Raw genomic sequence first — 18,739 nt, 5'->3', positions numbered from 1 at the left:
TTTTTGCATTATCAAAACTTAGGTCCCACATTCTGTTTCTTGAAACCTTCTTCTCCCTTGGAGTTATTTCAAATGCCTAACATTGAAAGTCCCTGTTTATAGAGGTAATCCTAACCTGCACCAGGCTTTTTACAGTTTCAAATTCAGCAATCTCTTGCTCTTAGCCAACTAATCTGTACATATACGCCTCATCAGGCAATTTCCACTCCACCAGACTTCTCTCCCTTTACAAAATCCTGCAGTTATCTACACTTCATGTTTCCTTGCATGGTATCACCCCTCAAGCCAACTTCAAACTGCAACGACATGCCAGACTTAATCTCAAAAAGCTCTCTCACCTTCTCCTAAACCACCTGAACAGCAGTGTTCCTCTTCCTGTTCCTCTGCAGCTCCCTAAACAGCCACACCATCAACCACCACTCCTCTCCTGCAAACTGAGCTTATCTAACCTTAACATCCCACAGCCTTCACCAGTGCCTCCCAGACCAGAGAATTCATAATCACAAGAACCAGTCACAATAGTAGTGTCCTCAACATCTTGTCTAAAGCACTCTCACCTCCTGGATTATCTGTGTTACCCAAGGGTCTCACGTTCAGCCACAACCTGCAGTTGGCCATGTGGCTTTGGTGAAGGACCTACTTTCCTTCACAAGTACTGTCAACTGGAAATATCACTTTGCAACCCAATCCCAAAACCTTTCAGCAGCAGATGTGACACTGAACCCTGCCTTGAACAGTTCCAACCACAATCCCAACTTGATCCACCACCACTACCTTAAAATCATCCCTTACAAGCCTTCCAAACAATTCTCACATCCAGCATTGCTTCACAACCCTTCCTCAGGTCCCTACAACAAGACCCCAACCTGTCCTCTGCAGAACTCCAAGCTCTAAGTTTCCTAAAACTCATGACTCCATTGTTATGCTTCCAGCAGACAAAGGATCTACCACTGTGGTACTTGACTGAAAGGAGTATATTACTGAAGGTCTACGCCAGCTGTTTGACACCTCTACATACAGTGTCTGCCATCAAGGTCCCATCCCTGTGATTCAAACTGACCTGCAGTCCCACCTTACATCTCAGACGCTTCACATGGACTAACACCTCAATTCTTCTCACCCCATCCAAACCACCCACCCCCAATTTTTACCTCCTTCCTAAGGTCCACAGACCCAATCATCCTGGCCATCCTATAGTTGCTGGCTTCAAAGCACCCACTAAATATGTATCTGCCTTAGCTGATCAGCACCTGCAACTCATAGTACAAAGATTTCCCTCCCATATCAAAGATACCAACTATTTTCTTGACTGTCTGATATCCATGATCATACCACTCCTACCACACACCTTGTTTGTCACCACTGACACCACTACCTCTATACCAACATCCACCCGTACAAGGCCTGTCTGCTGCTGAACATTTCCTCAGTCAGCACCCACCTGATTCTAAACCTATAACATCCTTCCAATCACCTTAATCACCTTTATACTTACCAACAACTACTTCACCTTTGAGGTGCAGACATACAAACAGATCAGGGGTACAGGATGGTCCTTCCTATGCCAACCTTTTCACGGGGCACTTGAAGGGGGCTTTCCTGGGGTCCATAAGTCTTCAGCCACTGGTTTGATTGAGATACATTGATGACATGTTTATCATGTGAACTAATGGTGAGGCTGAGCTGTTGAAGTTCCTGGAATCTCTAAATACCTTCTCTCAATTAAATTCAATTAAATTTCACATGGTCCTATTACGAATCCCATGCCACTTTCCTTGATGTTCATCTTGTCATCACTGAAGGCTAGCTACACACTTCGGTCCACATCAAACGTACTAACGAACAGTATTTACATTTTAGCAGTTGCCACCTTTTCCAAGTCAAACATTCTCTCCCATACAGTCTTGGCATGTTAGGCAAACATATTCCTTTGGATACAGAATCTTAACAGCAATGCACCACCATTCTCACCTCAGCCTTCACTAGATGTAATTATGCCACCAGCCTAGCACAAAAGCAGATTTCCTGTGCCATCACATACAATCCTGGAACTGCTGATCCCTTCAAAAAACAATTTCGGAACACACCACTGGTCACTCAGTATCACCCTGGTATTAATCAGCTACTTCAACAAGACCATGACTTTCTAAAATTATCCCCTGAAATGAGATCCGTTCTGTCTGAGATTTTGCCCACCACACCTAGAATAGTTTTCCATCGCCCTCTCAATCTCTGCAATATTCTTGTCAGACCCTATGCTCCTTCCACATCCATGTCCCTATCCTACGGCCCCTATGCCTTCAACCGTCCCCACTGCAAGACTTGTGCTGTGCACCCCCCTGCTACCACATATACCAGCCCTGTAACTGGCAATACACATATATCAAAGGGAGAGCCACATGTGAAATGACACATGCAATATACCAGCTATTATGTAAACACTTTTCAGCCTTTTACATTGGCATGACTACCACCAAATTATCAGTTAGGTTGAAATGGCATAGGCAAAGGAAGTATACTGTTGGAGAGCATACTCTACAACATGTCAGTCGTGACCTCACTGCCCGTTTCATCACAGGTGCCATTTAGATTCCTGCCCCAGACACCAGTTTCTCAGAACTCCGCAAGTGGGAAATAGCGCTATAACACGTCCTTGCTTCTCACCACCCACTTGGCCTTAATTTATGTTAATTTTTCCCATTTTAACATTTTTCCACTGTAATTACTCATTTCTTCAATCTGTTTTAGTTTTCTGCAGCGTTCATTTTCTTACCTGTCTATTTTTCACCATCACCCTCCCATCTCTGTTACATACAATGCACTTAGCTTCTCACTGTTATTAACTCACACACGGTGTTTTAGCAGTAACCTCTGTCTTACATATTACCATGTCTTCCACTTTTAAGCTCCCAGGTTTTCAAATCTCATCCAGTCCGGTCCCCAACAGTCAGTCTCTCCTTCTCACCATGTCCAGTAAGTCTCCCCTGAACTGCAATTCTGAGTGATTTTTCTTAAATCTACCTCTTTACCTACACCTCTCCAGTCCTTTTTCCTCACTCGTCTTCCTTTGTCTTCAACTCTACTGCCTGAAGACGGAGCCACTGGCTTGTAAAGCGTGCCTAATTTTAACCTTTTTTTATACATGTTCCTCTGCCGCTTGGCGAGTAGATTTTTTATTTATCCAATTACATAATATTATTACAAGGATAGATTGCTACTCACCTTATAACAGAGATGTTGAATTGCAGATAGGCAAAACAATAATATTGCTAAACAACTAAGCTTTCAGCCAAAAAGCCTTCTTCTGGATTAGACAACATACACACACACACCCCATCAACCATGGACCTTGTCGTTGGTGGTGGTGGTGGTGGTGGTGGTGATGGTGGGGGAGTCCTTGTGTGCCTCAGCGATACAGGTAGCCATACCGTAGGTGCAACCACATTGGAGGGGTGTCTGTTGACAGGCCAGAGAAATGTGTGATTCCTGAAGAGGGGCATCAGCCTTTTCAGTAGTTGCATGGGCAACAGTCTAGATGATTGACCGATCTGGCCTTGTAACATTAACCAAAACGAACTCGCTGTGCTGCACTGCAAACGGCAGAAAGCTAGAGGAAACTACAGTTGTAATTTTTTCCCAAGGGCATGCAGCTTTACTGTATGGTTAAATGCTGATGGCATTCTCTTGGGTAAAATATTCTGGAGGTAAAAGAGTCCCTCATTTGGATCTCCGGAGGTAAAAGAGTCCCTCATTTGGATCTCCGGGCGGGGACTACTCAGGAGGACATCATTATTAGGAGAAACAAAACTGGCGTTCTACAGATCAGAATGTCGAATGTCAGATCCCTTAATCAGGCAGGTATGTTAAAAATTTAAAAAGGGAAATGGATAGGTTAAAATTAGATATAGTGGGAATTAGTGAAGTTCGGTGGCAGGAGGAACAAGACTTCTGGTCATGTGAATACAGGGTTATAAATACAAAATAAAATAGGGGTAATGCTGGAGTTTGTCATGGGTGACTGGAATTCAATAGTAGGAAAAGGAGGAGACAGAAACGTAGTAGGCGAATATGGAATAGGGGTAAGAAATGAAAGAGGAAGCCGCCTGGAAGAATTCTGCACAGAGCATAACGTAATCATAGCTAACACTTAGTTCAAGAATCATGAAAGAAGGTTGTATACATGGAAGAGGCCTGGAGATACTGGAAGGCTTCAGATAGATTATATAATGGTAAGACAGAGATTTAGGAACCAGGTTTTAAATTGTAAGGCATTTCCAGGGGCAGATGTGGACTCTGACCACAATCTCTTAATTAGGAACTGTAGATTAAAACTGCAGAAACTGCAAAAAGGTGGGAATTTGAGGAGATGGGACCTGGATAAACTGAAAGAACCAGAGGTTGTAGAGAGCTTCAGGGAGACCATTGGGGAACGATTGACAAGAATGGGGGAAAGAAATACAGTAGAAGAAGAATGGGTAGCTTTGAGAGATGAAATAGTGAAGGTAGTAGAGGATCAAGTAGGTAAAAAGACGAGGGCTAGTAGAAATCATTGGATAACAGAAGAGATATTGAATTTAATTGACAAAAGGAGAAAATATAAAAATGCAGTAAATGAAGCAGGCAAAAAGGAATACCAACGTCTCAGAAATGAGATCGACAGGAAGTGCAAAATGGCTAAGCAGGGATGGCTAGAGGACAAATGTAAGGATGTAGAGGCATATATCACTAGGGGTAAGATAGATACTGCCTACAGGAAAATTAAAGAGACCTTTGGAGAAAAGAGAAGCAGTTGTATGAATATCAAGATCTCAGACGGAAAACCAGTTCTAAGCAAAGAGGGAAAAGCAGAAATGTGGGAGGAGTATATAGAGGGTCTATACAAGGGCGATGTATGGAAATGGAAAAGGTCGTAGATGAAGATGAAATGCGAGATACGACACTGCATGAAGAATTTGACATAGCACTGAAAGACCTAAGTCAAAACAAGGTCCCGGGAGTCGACAACATTCCATTAGAACTACTGTTCGCCTTGGGAGAGCCAGCCCTGGCAAAACTCTACCATCTGGTGAGCAAGATGTATGAGACAGGCGAAATACCTTCAGCCTTCAAGAAGAATGTAATAACTCCAATCCCACAGAAAGCAGGTGTTGACAAGTGTGAAAATTAATGAACTATCAGTTTAATAAGTCATGGCTGCAAAATACTAACACAAATTCTTTACAGGCGAATGGAAAGACTGGTAGAAGCCAACCTCATGGATGATAAGTTTGGAAGATGTGAGGCAATACTGACCCTACGTCTTATCTTAGAAGACAGATTAAGGAAAGACAAACCTATGTTTCTAGAATTTGTAGACTTAGAGAAAGCTTTTGACAGTGTTGACTGGAATACTTTCTTTCAAATTCTGAAGGTGGCAGGGGTAAAACACAGGGAGCGAAAGCCTATTTACAATTTGTACAGAAACCGGATGGCAGTTATATAAGTCAAGGGGCACAAAAGAGAAGCAGTGGTTGGGAAGGGATTGAGACAGGTTGTAGCCTGTCCCCAATGTTATTCAATCTGTATATTGAGCAAGCAGTAAAGGAAACAAAAGAAAAATTCGGAGTGGGTATTAAAATCCAGGGAGAAGAAATTGAAATTTTGAGGTTTGCTGATGATATTGTAATTCAGTCAGAGACAATGAAGGACCTGGAAGGGCAGTTGAATTGAATGGACAGTGTCTTGAAAGGAAGATATGAGATGAACATCAACAAAAGCAAAACGAGGATAATGGAATGTAGCCAAATTAAATCAGGTGATGCTGAGGGAATTAGATTAGGAAATGACACTATTGAAGCAGTAGATGAGTTTTGCTATTTGGGGAGCAAAATAACTGATGAGGGTCAAAGTAGAGAGGATATAAAATGTAGAGGATATAAAATGTAGAGAATATAAAATGTAGACTAGCAAAGGCAACAAAAGCATTTCTGAAGAAGAGAAATTTGTTAACACCGAGTATAGATTTAAGTGTCAGGAAATCTTTTCTGGAAGAAAAGTGTGGAGCGTAGCCATGTATGGAAGTGAAACATGGATGATAAATAGTTTAGACAACAAGAGAATAGAAGCTTTCGAAATGTGGTGCTACAGAAGAATGCTAAATATTACGTGGGTACATCGTGTAACTAATGAGGAGGTACTGAATAGAATTGGGGAGAAGGGAAATTTGTGGCACAACTTGACTAGAAGAAGGGATCGGTTGGTACGACATGTTCTGAGGCATCAAGGGATCACCAATTCAGTATTGGAGGGCAGTGTGGAGGGTAAAAATCGTAGAGGATGACCAAGACATCAATACACTAAGCAGACTCAGAAGGATGTAGGTTGCAGTAGTTACTTGGAGATGAAGAAGCATGCACACGATAAAGCAGCACGGAGAGCTACATCAAACCAATGTTTGGACTGGAGCTCACAACAACAACAACAACACACACACACACACACACACACACACACACAAGCACTCACGCCAACACAACTCACACACACATGACCACTGTCTCTGGCTGCCAAGGCCTCGACAGCCAGAGACAGTGGTCATGCATGTGTGTATGCGTATGTGTGTGTGAGAGAGAGAGAGAGAGAGAGAGAGAGAGAGAGAGTTGTGTTTGCGTGAATATGTGTGTGTGTGTGTGTGTGTGTGTGTGTGTGTGTCCAAAAGGTTGCTTGTTTAACAGTCTTGTTGTGCCTGTCCGCAACTCAACATCTCAACTATATGGTGAGTAGCAATCTATCTTTCTCATAATACTGTTACTATCCCATCCTGGATTTTCCAGTTTTTGATTCCACAGTAAAATGTGCCTTATGCTCTCAGCCAGTAGCACAATGTCCATCCTGCACTTTGTAAAAAAGGGACTAGAGACTTGAGAGAACATGTTTGCAAATTACCAGTTGACTTGAAAGTAGAGCCCGGCTTTCCTCATTATCATGAGCTCTATGAAACTCATTGCTAGAGGTTTTTGCGTATAGAAGCAACACTTTATTAATCTGTTTAACCAACACTCATGTAGAGATTCCAAGATGTCTTTGGTTCTTGGCATCCTGATCTATTTTGCTCTACTGCCATCCATCCTCTCACTTTTTATTTATAATCTCCAGTCACTCTCTTTCTCCATTCTTTTCTTTTTAATACTTTCTGCTTTCTCTTACATTCTGTTGTTGTTACTAACATATTAAAATCATTTGATGATGATATGATAGTAAGTCGAAACCATCCATGATACCACTTGTGTGTCCAGAGGATGAAATACATAATAAAAATTAAAATTACAAGATGGTCACCATGTTCCCCAAAAGTGAGCCTGTGTAATGTTGTCAAGCTTGTCAAGTATGAAATCCTCCTAAGGAAACTGTCTGTGATCTTACTGAATACTGCCTGTGACTCTTTCAGAATACTAGTGATACTTTCAGATCTTCAGCCTTTTAAATTTGACTTTGTCAGCAAATAGTACTAAATAACTTTTTTTTGCCATACTCACCCAGATACGTATCATAGCCACTTGTGTGTACTGTTTGAAACTTATGTATATAAAATGGTTTGATCCTGGAGTGAATGGTGCCAACCATAGGTGCATATCATCATGTGTTCTATTAACACCATCGAGCAAATTTGTAACGACACGTGGATCCTTACCATATTCTGGGAGAATGTTTATGTCAGCAGGATCTGCCGATATCTACAATGGAGACAAGTAAAAGATTAGAAAAAATTCATTATACACGCTACTACAAGAACTGAAACAGTTCAATAATTTGTTTACAGTTTTTAAGAAACACATTCAATATGGAAGAACAATAAATTGATATCCTACTCACTTAAAGTTACTACTGATACTTCACATGACTCAAAATCTTAAGAATCAAACATTGTAGAACTAAGTTGTGCAGTTATTTAAGAGCCAAGCAGCATCTATACCAATCAACAAGGGTGGGATGATGATTTATTAATAACAGATGTGACAACTTGGCTTGTGATAAACATATGTCAATCGCAATTAATATAGACTAACTGACAAACTTTTGTTCATGGTTACGAGGCAACATGTTAACTCTTTTGTTCATGGTTATGAGGCAACATGTTAACTCTATGAGTTGAAATTAATCAAACTTAATTTTAATAACAGCCTTAAATTCAATATAGATCAATGTAGAAACATTGACACCTAACAGTTTCAAGAAGTCCTTGCACATCAGGACTACAGTGTGGCTAACCAAAAGTCTGATTCCCTTGAAACAATGCAAGAAATTACTAAAGATAACTGTAATTCTTAACTGAATTATCACATTACATAATAATAATAAATATAGTTACAATAACTATACGAAATATATAATCAGGGTATGGTGGAAACTGTTTTCTATTTCAGTCACAGATTTCAAAAAAACATATGATAACATCAATATTGTGAAAAGGAAAGCTGCTACTCACCATATAGTGGAGATGCTGAGTCACAGATAGGCACAACCAAAACAGTGTCACAAATATAGCTTTCGGCCAGCAAAGCCTTCATCAAAATCAGACGACACACACACACACACACACACACACACACACACACACACACACACACACATGACTGCAGTCTCAGGCAACTGAAACCACACTGTGAGCAGCAGCAGCAGTGCATGATGGAAGTGTCAATCGGTTGTGGGTAAGGAGGAGGCTGAGGTGCTGAGGTGCAGAGGGGAGGGATAGTGGGGTAGGGGTGCTGGACAGTGATATGCTGTTGGGGAGTGCGCAGGGGTGAGGTGGAAAGAGGGTAGGACAGCTATGTACAGACGGGAGATTAGATGAAGGGCAGCAAAGAGGTGGGGAGGGATAGTGGAAAAGGAAAGAAGTAAAAAGACTGGGTGCGGTGGAGAATGAGGGCTGTGTAGTGCTGGAATGGAAACAGAGAAGGGGCTGAATCGGAGAGGACAGTTGACTAATGAAGGTTGAGGGCAGGACGGTTATGGGAATGTAGGATAGATTGCAGGGAAAGTTCCCACATGCGCAATTCAGAAAAGCTGGTGTTGGTTGGAAGGAGTTGACTGTTGTTGTTGTTGTGGTCTTCATTCCTGAGACTGATTTTGTTGTGTCTAGACAAGACAGCCTAGACACAATGAGAGGAAGCCAAAAGGCACACGCTTAAACTCACGCAGGCTGGCGTGAGGTCTGAAACAGGATACGTAATGAATGCTATAAAGAAAAGTACATAGCTTCTGGAATACTTAACTTTAATCCACATTTGTAGAACATCGCTCTTGATGATACATGCTTGATAATATTAATTATCAATTGAATACGGCGCTTTGCTAGGTCGTAGCAAATGTAGCTGAAGGCTATGCTAACTATCATCTCGGCAAATGAGAGTGTATTTGTCAGTGAACCACCGCTATGAATGTCGGCTGTACAACTGGGGCGAGTGCTAGTACGTCTCTCTAGACCTGCCGTGTGGTGGTGCTCGGTCTGCTATCACTGACAGTGGCGACACGCGGGTCCGGCGTAAACTAATGGACCGCGGCCGATTTAAAGGCTACCACCTAGCAAGTGTGGTGTCTGGCGGTGACACCACAGGTTTGATGAAGCTCTCCATGCTACTCTATCCTGTGCAAGCTTCTTCATCTCCCAGTACCTACTGCAACCTACATCCTTCTGAATCTGCTTAGTGTATTCATCTCTTGGTCTCCCTCTACGATTTTTACCCTCCACACTGCCCTCCAATTTTAAATCGGTGATCCCTTGATGCCTCAGAACACCTACCAACCGATCCCTTCTTCTGGTCAAGTTGTGCCACAAACTTCTCTTCTCCCCAATCCTATTCAATACTTCCTCATTAGTTATGTGATCTACCCATCTAATCTTCAGCATTCTTCTGCAGCACCACATTTCGAAAGCTTCTATTCTCTTCTTGTCCAAACTATTTATCGTCCACGTTTCACTTCCATACATGGCTACACTCCATACAAATACTTTCAGAAATGACTTCCTGACACTTAAATCTATACTCAATGTTAACAAATTTCTCTTCTTCAGAAACGCTTTCCTTGCCATTGCCAGTCTACATTTTATATCCTCTCTACTTCGACCATCATCAGTTATTTTGATCCCCAAATAGCAAAACTCCTTTGATACTTTAAGTATCTCATTTCCGAATCTAACTCCCTCAGCATCACTCGACTTAATTCGACTACATTCCATTATCCTTGTTTTGCTTTTGTTGATGTTCATCTTATATCCTCCTTTCAAGACACTATCCATTCCGTTCAACTGCTCTTCCAAGTCCTTTGCTGTCTCTGACAGAATTACAATGTCATCGGCAAACCTCAAAGTTTTTATTTCTTCTCCATGGATTTTAATACCTACTCCGCATTTTTCTTTTATTTCCTTTACTGCTTGCTCAATATACAGATTGAATAACATCGGGGAGAGACTACAACCCTGTCTCACTCCCTTCCCAACCACTGCTTCCCTTTCATGTCCTTCGACTCTTATAACTGCCATCTGGTTTCTGTACAAATTGTAAATAGCCTTTCCCTCCCTGTATTTTACCCCTGCCACATTCAGAATTTGAAAGAGAGTATTCCAGTCAACATTGTCAAAAGCTTTCTCTAAGTCTACAAATGCTAGATACGCAGGTTTGCCCTTCCTTAATCTAGCTTCTAGGATAAGTCGTAGGGTCAGTATTGCCTCACGTGTTCCAACATTTCTACGGAATCCAAACTGATCTTCCCCGAGGTCAGCTTCTACTAGTTTTTCCATTCGTCTGTAAAGAATTCACATTAGTATTTTGCAGCTGTGACTTATTAAACTGATAGTTCGGTAATTTTCACATCTTTCAGCACCTGCTTTCTTTGGGATTGGAATTATTATACTCTTCTTGAAGTTGACTATACTACAAATATAGCACCATTCTTATCCGTCATCTATCAGAGATCATTGGAACGGTGGAAAGTTCCATGGGACTGGAAGAAGGCTCAGGTCATAGTAATCTATAAAAAGAGTAGTAAATCGGATGCACATAATTACCGGCCAATTTCACTGACATCGATTTGTTGTAGAATCATGGAAAATATTTTGTGTTCAGACATAATGACCTTTCTAGACTCTGAGTAGCTCATCTGCAGAGACCAGCATGATTTTAGGAAACAGAGGTCATGCGAGAGACAGCTAGCCCTCTTTGTGCATGATATACAACAGACTCTAGATACCGGCTCCCAGGTTGATGCCATATTTCTCGACTTTCGAAAGGCATTCGACTCAGTTCCGCACTGTCGTTTGCCACAAAATGTGCATGCTTACGGTCTATCCAATGACATATGCAGTTGGATAGAAAGTTTTCTAACAGACAGGAAGCACTATGTCATCCTGAATGGGGTAACTTCAACAGAAACAAGAGTAACACCAGGTGTGTCCCAGGGCAGCATAATAGGTCCTCTGCTTTTTACGATTTACATAAACGATCTGGTTGATGGTATTGACAGCGGCCTTAGACTGTTTGTTGACGATGCTGTAGTCTACAGAAAAGTAGTATCACACGAAAGTTGTGAACAAATCAATGAGGATTTGCAGAAAATAAATGCATGGTGTAATGACTGGCAGTTATCTCTCAATATTAGTAAGTGTAACCTAGTGTGTATAACAAGGTGAAAATCCCCTTTAATGTATGAGTACAAAATAAATGATCAGTCTTTGGAAGCGGTAACATCAGTCAAGTATCTGGGTGTGACTATTCAAAATGTTCTCAAATGGAATGATCAGATTACACAAGTAACGAGTAAGGCAAACTCTAGATTGCAGTTTATTGGTAGAATTCTGAAGCAATGCAGTCCTTCAACAAAGGAAATAGCTTGCAATACGTTAGTTCGTTCAGTCTTGGAGTATTGTTCATCTGTATGGGACCCTTACCAGTTGGGTCTGATTCAAGAGATTGAGAAGGTCCAAAGAAGAGAGGAAAGATTCGTGACTGGTACATTTAGCCATCGTGAGAGTGTTACAAATCTCATAGCAATTTTGAAGTGGGACACATTTGCAGATAGACGACGCGCTAAACAGAAGGGGCTGCTCACTAAATTCCGAAATGCAATCTTCACCAAGGATGTAGAGCATACATTATTACCACCAACTTTCAAATTGCGCAATGATCATCATTCAAAGATAAGGGAAATAAGAGCTCATACTGAAGCGTTCAGACGGTCGTTTTTCCCTCACGTGATCCGCGAGCGGAACAGAATATGACTTTGGTGCGAATTGTGCGTTCACACCGCTTGGTGGCTAGCGGAGTATATACGTAGATGTAGATGTAGAAGGAACCATACGCCAAAGGCTGTGAAACAGTCACTGAATGAAGGATGTCATGTTTGGCAGCATGCTCAGCAACAGGGTGCTCCACTTGTTTCTTGGTCACAGTTTGTCACTGGCCATTCATGTGGACAGACAACTTGTTGGTTGTCATGCCCACATAGAACGCAGCACAGTGGTTGCGCTTACCTTGTAGATCACATGACTGGTTTCACAGGTAGCGCTGCCTTTGATGGGATAGGTGATGATTGTGACCAGACTGGGGTAGGTAGTGGTAGGAGGATTATGGGACAGGTCTTGCACCTAGGTCTATTACAGGGGTATGACCCAAGAGGTAAAGGGTTGGGCGAGTATATTGTGTAGTTTTGGTGGACGGTGGAATACCACTGTGGGAGGAGTGGGAAGGATAGTGGGCAGGACATTTCTCATTTCAGGGCATGCCGAGAAGTAGTTGAAACCCTGGCGGAGAATGTAATTCAGTTGCTCCAGCCCCGGGTGGTACTGAGTTTAGAGTGGAATGCTCCTCTGTGGCCGGACGGTGGGACTTTCTGAGGTGGTGGGAGACTGGAAAGATAAGGCACAGGAGATTTGTTTTTGTATAGGGTTGGGAGGATAATTACAGTTTGCGAAGGCTTCAGTGAGACTCTCAGTATATTTTGAGAGGGACCGCTCGTCAGCGCAGATGCGACAACCACGGGTGGCTAGGCTTTATGGAAGAGACTTCTTGGTATGAAACAGGTGGCAACTGTCGAAGTGGAAGTATTGCTGGGGGTTAGTAGGTTTGATATGGACGGAGGTACTGATATACCCATCTTTGAGGTGAAGATCAACATCTACGAAGGTGGCTTGTTGGGTTGAGTAGGACCAGGTGAAGCAAATGGAGGAGAAGTTGTTGAGGTTCTTTAGAATGAGGACAGGGTGTCCTCACCTTCAATCCTAGATGCAAGGATGTCATCAATTAATCTGAACCAGGTGAAGGGTTTAGGATTCTGGGTGTTTAGAAAGGATTCCGCTAGATGGCCTGTGAATAGGTTGGCATAGAATGGTGCCATGTGGGTGCACATAGCCATACCCTGGATCTGTTTGTAGGTAATGCCTTCAAAGGAGAAATAATTGTGGGTGAGGATGTAGTTGGTCATGGCAACTAGGAAGGAGGTTGTTGGTTTCGAATCCGTTGGGCATTGGGAAAGGTAGTGTTCAATGGCAGTAAGGCCATAGGCATTAGGGATGTTAGAGTAAGGAGAGGTGGCATCAATAGTGACGAGCATGGCAATGTGTGGTAAAGGGATAGGAATTGTGGAGAGTTGGAAGAGGAGATGTTTGGTATCTTTTATATATGAGGGTAGCCTCCAGGTAACAGGCTGAAGGTATTGGTCTATGGGAGAAGAGACTCTCTCAGTGGGGGCGCAGTAAGCGCCCACCATGGGGCATTGTGGGTCATTGGGTTTATGGACTTTATGAAGCATGTAGAAGGTAGGAGTGTGGGTAGTGGTAGGGGAGAGGTTCAGGGATGGGAGTAAGGGTTTGAGGAGTGACTGGAGGTACAGCTGGATTTCTGGAATGGGATCAATGTTGCAAAGTTTTTAAATGGACGTATCTGACAACTGGTGGAGTCCTTCTACCAGATAATCCTTGCAGTTGAAAACAACAGTGGTAGAGCCTTTATCCGCAGGTAGGATTATAGGGTCGGGATCAGTTTTTAGATGGTGCACTGGGATTCTTTCTTTGGTGGCAAGGTTAGTTTGCATGTTGAAGGATTTGGAGAACGATGGTGATGCAAGGTTTGAGGTTAAGAAATTGTGGTAAATTTAACAAGGGGTGATTTGGGGGTAATGGGGATGGATCATGGTTGGATGGAGGAGTGAACTGAGTTAGGCTGGGTTCAACATTGGTCTTTGGTTGAGTCTGATTGGTAGAACAAGGCTGCACGATTGAATTTGGGAGTGGGGCAAAAGGTGAGGTCTCTGGAAAGGACTGAATTTCTGTGCGGCTAAGGCTTCTGGAGGAAAGGGTCATGACTGCGTTTCAGGTCTGTTTAGGTTCTGGATTCTGAGTGGTGGTGGGAGGTAGTTTTGTAGAGTGGGGTAAATGTAGTAGGTCTACAAGAAAGTGTTTGTCAGTTATGAGAGGACATGGAGAAGGTTTGGAGGATGTTGTAGAGGGGATGGACTGTGGTACTCCAAAGTGGGAGTTGGAAGTGAGTAGGGTGGAGGACTTTTTGAGGTGGCATTATGCATGTTGCTCTAGGACTTGGTTGATATGGTTTTACAAGACTATGCTGGTGAGGGCTAAGGATTGGTGGAATCTGAACAGGTGGAGGTCATTGTGGAAGGAGGGGTGACAGCCGGAGGTGGGTAATTTGATGGTAAAGCCATCTGGGGGAATTCCATGAGCCAAGCAGCAATGCAGGAACAGTATGTGGAACTGAGTTCTGCCTAGGGATGAGGAAAGTTTTCTGTATTGATGCAGATGGAAGGAACAAGACTCCATGGTGGTGGAATAAATGCAAAAAATTACGTAAGTAACACAGACCATGAACAAGTCCAACTATATCCTCACCCAAAATTACTTTTCCTTCGAAGGCATTACCTACAAACAAATCCAGGGTGTGGCTATGTGCACCCACATGGCACCATCCTAGACCAACCTATTCAAGGGCCATCTAGCGGAATCCTTTCTCAACACCCAGAATCCTAAACCCTTCACCTGGTTCAGATTCATTGATGACATCTTTGTGATTTAGATCGAGGGTGAGGACACCTTGCCCACATTCCTCCAGAACCTCAACAACTTCTCCTCCATTTGCTTCACCTGGTCCTAATCAACCCAACAAGCTACCTTCCTAGATATTGACCTCCACCTCAAAGATGGCTACATCAGTACCTCCGTCCATATCAAAACCTCCTAACCACCCGCAATACCTCCACTTTGACAGTTACCTTCCTAGATACTGACCTCCACCTCAAAGATGGCTACATCAGTACCTCCGTCCATATCAAAACCTACTAACCACCCGCAATACCTCCACTTTGACAGTTGTCATACATTCCATACCAAGAAGTCTCTTCCATACAGCCTAGCCATCCATGGTTGTTGCATCTGCAGTGACGAGCAGTCCCTCTTGAAACATACCAAAGGTCTCACTGAAGCCTTCGCAAACTGTAATTACCTCTCCCATGCCTTATCTTTCTAGTCTTCCACCACCTCAAAAAGTCCCACCATCCAGCCACAGAGGGGCATTCCGCTCTAAACTCAGTATCACCCAGGGCTGGAGCAACTGAATTACATTCTCTGCCAGAGTTTCAACTATCTCTCGGCATGCCCTGAAATGAGAAATGTCCTACCCACTATTCTTCCCACCCTTCCCACAGTGGTATTCCGCCGTCCACCAAAACTACACAATATACTCGTCCATCCCTACACTACCCTTTCCCCCAATCCTTTACCTCATGGCTCATACCCCAGTAATAGACCTAGATGCAAGACCTGTCCCATACATCCTCCCACCACCACCTACTCCAGTCCGGCCATACACATCAGCTATCCCATCAAAGGCTGGGCTACCTGTGAAACCAGTCATGTGATCTACAAGGTAAGCTGCAACCAGTGCTGCATTCTATGAGAGCATGACAGCCAACAAGCTGTCTGTCAGCATGAATGATCACCGACAAACTGTGGCCAATAAACAAGTGGACCATCCTGTTTCTGAGCATGCTGCCAAACATGACATCCTTCTTTTCAATGACTGCTTCACAGCCTGTGCCATGTGGATCCTTCCCATCACGTCCAGTTTTTCTGAACTGCACAGGTGGGTACTTTCTCTGCAATATGACCTATGTTCCCTCCTATTTGACCACTATACAGCCCTCAGTCCACCATCGTACCGAATCTTTCTTTCTTCTTTTTCGCTACCCTCTCCCTTCCCATCCCTCCAATGCCCTACATCTAACCTCCCAACTGCACATAGCTGCCCTACCCTCTCTCCACCTAGTCCCTGCGTACTCCCCAACAGCATTGCACTGTCTGTCAGCCCTACCCTGCTATCCTTCCCCCTCCCCACCCCAGCCTGCTCCTTATCCCCACCCAGTTACCACTCCCATCATGCACTGGTGCTGCTGCTCACAGTGTGGCTTCAGTTGCCTGAGACTGCAGTCATGTGTGTGTGAGTTGTGTTTGTGTGGGTGTTTAAGTGTGTGTTTGTCATCTAATTTTGAAGAAGGCTTTACTGGCCGAAAGCTATATTTGACAGTCTTTTGGTTGCGCCTATCTGTGACTCATCATCTCTGCTATATGGTGAATAGCAACTTTCCTTTTCACAATATTGTTACATTCCATCCTGGATTTCCCATTATATGATAATATCCATACATCCACTCTTTTAAAGAGCCTCATGTCATATGGTCTTCATTCAAAATAAATAAAAATCATCAAACTAATTTTAACCAAAACAAATTCCAAGGAAAAGTTTCAGGGAAGAAATTTCAAAAGCTTTCACAGTAAAGACAGGTCTTAGACAATCTGCTATTTCAATGTAGCCCTTGATTACATAATAAAGTTACTTGTGGTCATTCTGGCTAAATTTGGGAACAAAGACTGTGCGGAATAATTCCTTATTTGTACTTTCTGCTACCAGTCAATTTTATTTGTTTTATATATAATTTAACATATTCCTAAAAACAAAGAAGATGTGACTTACCAAACGAAAGCGCTGGCAGGTTGATAGACACACAAACAAACACAAACATACACACAAAATTCAAGCTTTCACAACCAACAGTTGCTTCATCAGGAAAGAGGGAAGGAGAAGGAAAGATGAAAGGATGTGGGTTTTAAGGGAGAGGGTAAGGGGTCATTCCAATCCTGGGAGCGGAAAGACTTACCTTAGGGGGAAAAAAGGACAGGTACACACCCGCATACACAAACACATCCATCCGCACATACACAGACACAAGCAGACATTTGTAAAGGCCAAAATTTCTGCTTGTGTCTGTGTATGTGCGGATGGATGTGTGTGTGTATGCGAGTGTATACCTGTCCTTTTTTCCCCCTAAGGTAAGTCTTTCCGCTCCCGGGATTGGAATGACTCCTTACCCTCTCCCTTAAAACCCACATCCTTTCGTCTTTCCCTCTCCTTCCCTCTTTCCTGATGAAGCAACCATCGGTTGCAAAAGCTTGAATTTCGTGTGTATGTTTGTGTTTGTTTGTGTGTCTATCAACCTGCCAGCACTTTCATTTGGTAAGCCACATCTTCTTTGTTTTTAGATATATTTTTCCCATGTGGAATGTTTCCCTCTATTATATTCATATCATCAATTTAAAACATTCCAATGCATTTCAAGCATGTTCTGCTCATAGTCACGTGTTTTTACATACAGACAACAGTTACTTAAAAAATGTCTTAAGCTACATTAACATAGGGCTTTTTGTTTATTGTTCACTGCTTGTGTGGCTCTTGGGGTATATGGAGGGAGGCGGGCAGTGATTGACCAGAAACTCATGTCCAGTGATGTCTTCTGCTGTTTTGCAAACTAAGCTTTGGGATGCCAAAACTGTAAGTGAATAACTGTCACGTAAAAAATTGTTCACACAATTTTCACACCATAACAATGGATGAAAAACTATCTGCATCTCACAAAGGATGTTGGATCAGTCATAATAAACAAGACACAGCTCTTGACCAGCACAAGACATCACTGGACATCAATTTCTGACCAATCACTGTCCCACCTCCCCCTCCAAATACCCCAACAGCCACACCAGTGGTGAACAATAAAAGAGAAGTCGTATGTTAATTTAGCTTAAGTCATTTTGTTTTTAAGTAACAATTTTCTGTATGTATAAATGCCCAAAGATGAGCAGAACTTGCTTGAAACATGTTGCAATAAGTTAAACTAAACACTAAACAAATAATAGCGACTGGTAGCAGAAAATACAAATAAGTGATTACATAATGAAGAGTTGGCAAAAGAAAACATATCTAAAATCAAAACCGGAGCAAAATCATCCACAAGAACACAAAGCCTAGGGTTCGCAGATGATTTAGCTGTCTTAGCTCTCGACATGGAAGAATTTCATGCCCAGAGCATCGCTTTCAAAAAATTGTCTTAAATAAAAAGAGTTACAAGTTTCCTCCGAGAAAACTGAGATCAAAATCTTGAAACCCCAGTGTATAAGCGAACTCTTCATAAACAAAGAAAATATTAACATAGTTCTACATTATAAATATCTGGTAGGAATCATTAGGCGCAACTTAAGTGGGAAAGAAACATGGATAAACAGAATAAAAAGAAAGGTGAGATTAAAATTCAGGGTGAAAGGATACCAACGATAAGAGTCACTGATGACAAAGAATGAAAGTTTTTGGTGGAAGGATACCAATGATAAGATTCTCTGATGACTAAAAATGAAAGTTTTGTAAGTACA

At 42.5% G+C, this 18,739-nt stretch overlaps 1 protein-coding gene across 1 annotated transcript in view; it reads right to left on the bottom strand.

The window, feature by feature from the left end:
- Window positions 1-18,739, bottom strand: part of LOC124622145 (katanin-interacting protein-like) — a 363,928-nt gene that overhangs the window by 246,158 nt on the left and 99,031 nt on the right. Inside the window, exon 5 of the mRNA XM_047147778.1 lies at window positions 7,515-7,712. Coding sequence (XP_047003734.1) covers window positions 7,515-7,712 — 198 coding nt within the window. The remainder of the gene's footprint in view (window positions 1-7,514; window positions 7,713-18,739) is intronic.

This window comes from Schistocerca americana, chromosome 7 (genome assembly GCF_021461395.2).
Source record: "Schistocerca americana isolate TAMUIC-IGC-003095 chromosome 7, iqSchAmer2.1, whole genome shotgun sequence".
Classification (NCBI taxonomy): Eukaryota; Metazoa; Arthropoda; class Insecta; order Orthoptera; family Acrididae; genus Schistocerca; species Schistocerca americana.
This window is presented reverse-complemented; position numbering and strand designations above follow the sequence as displayed.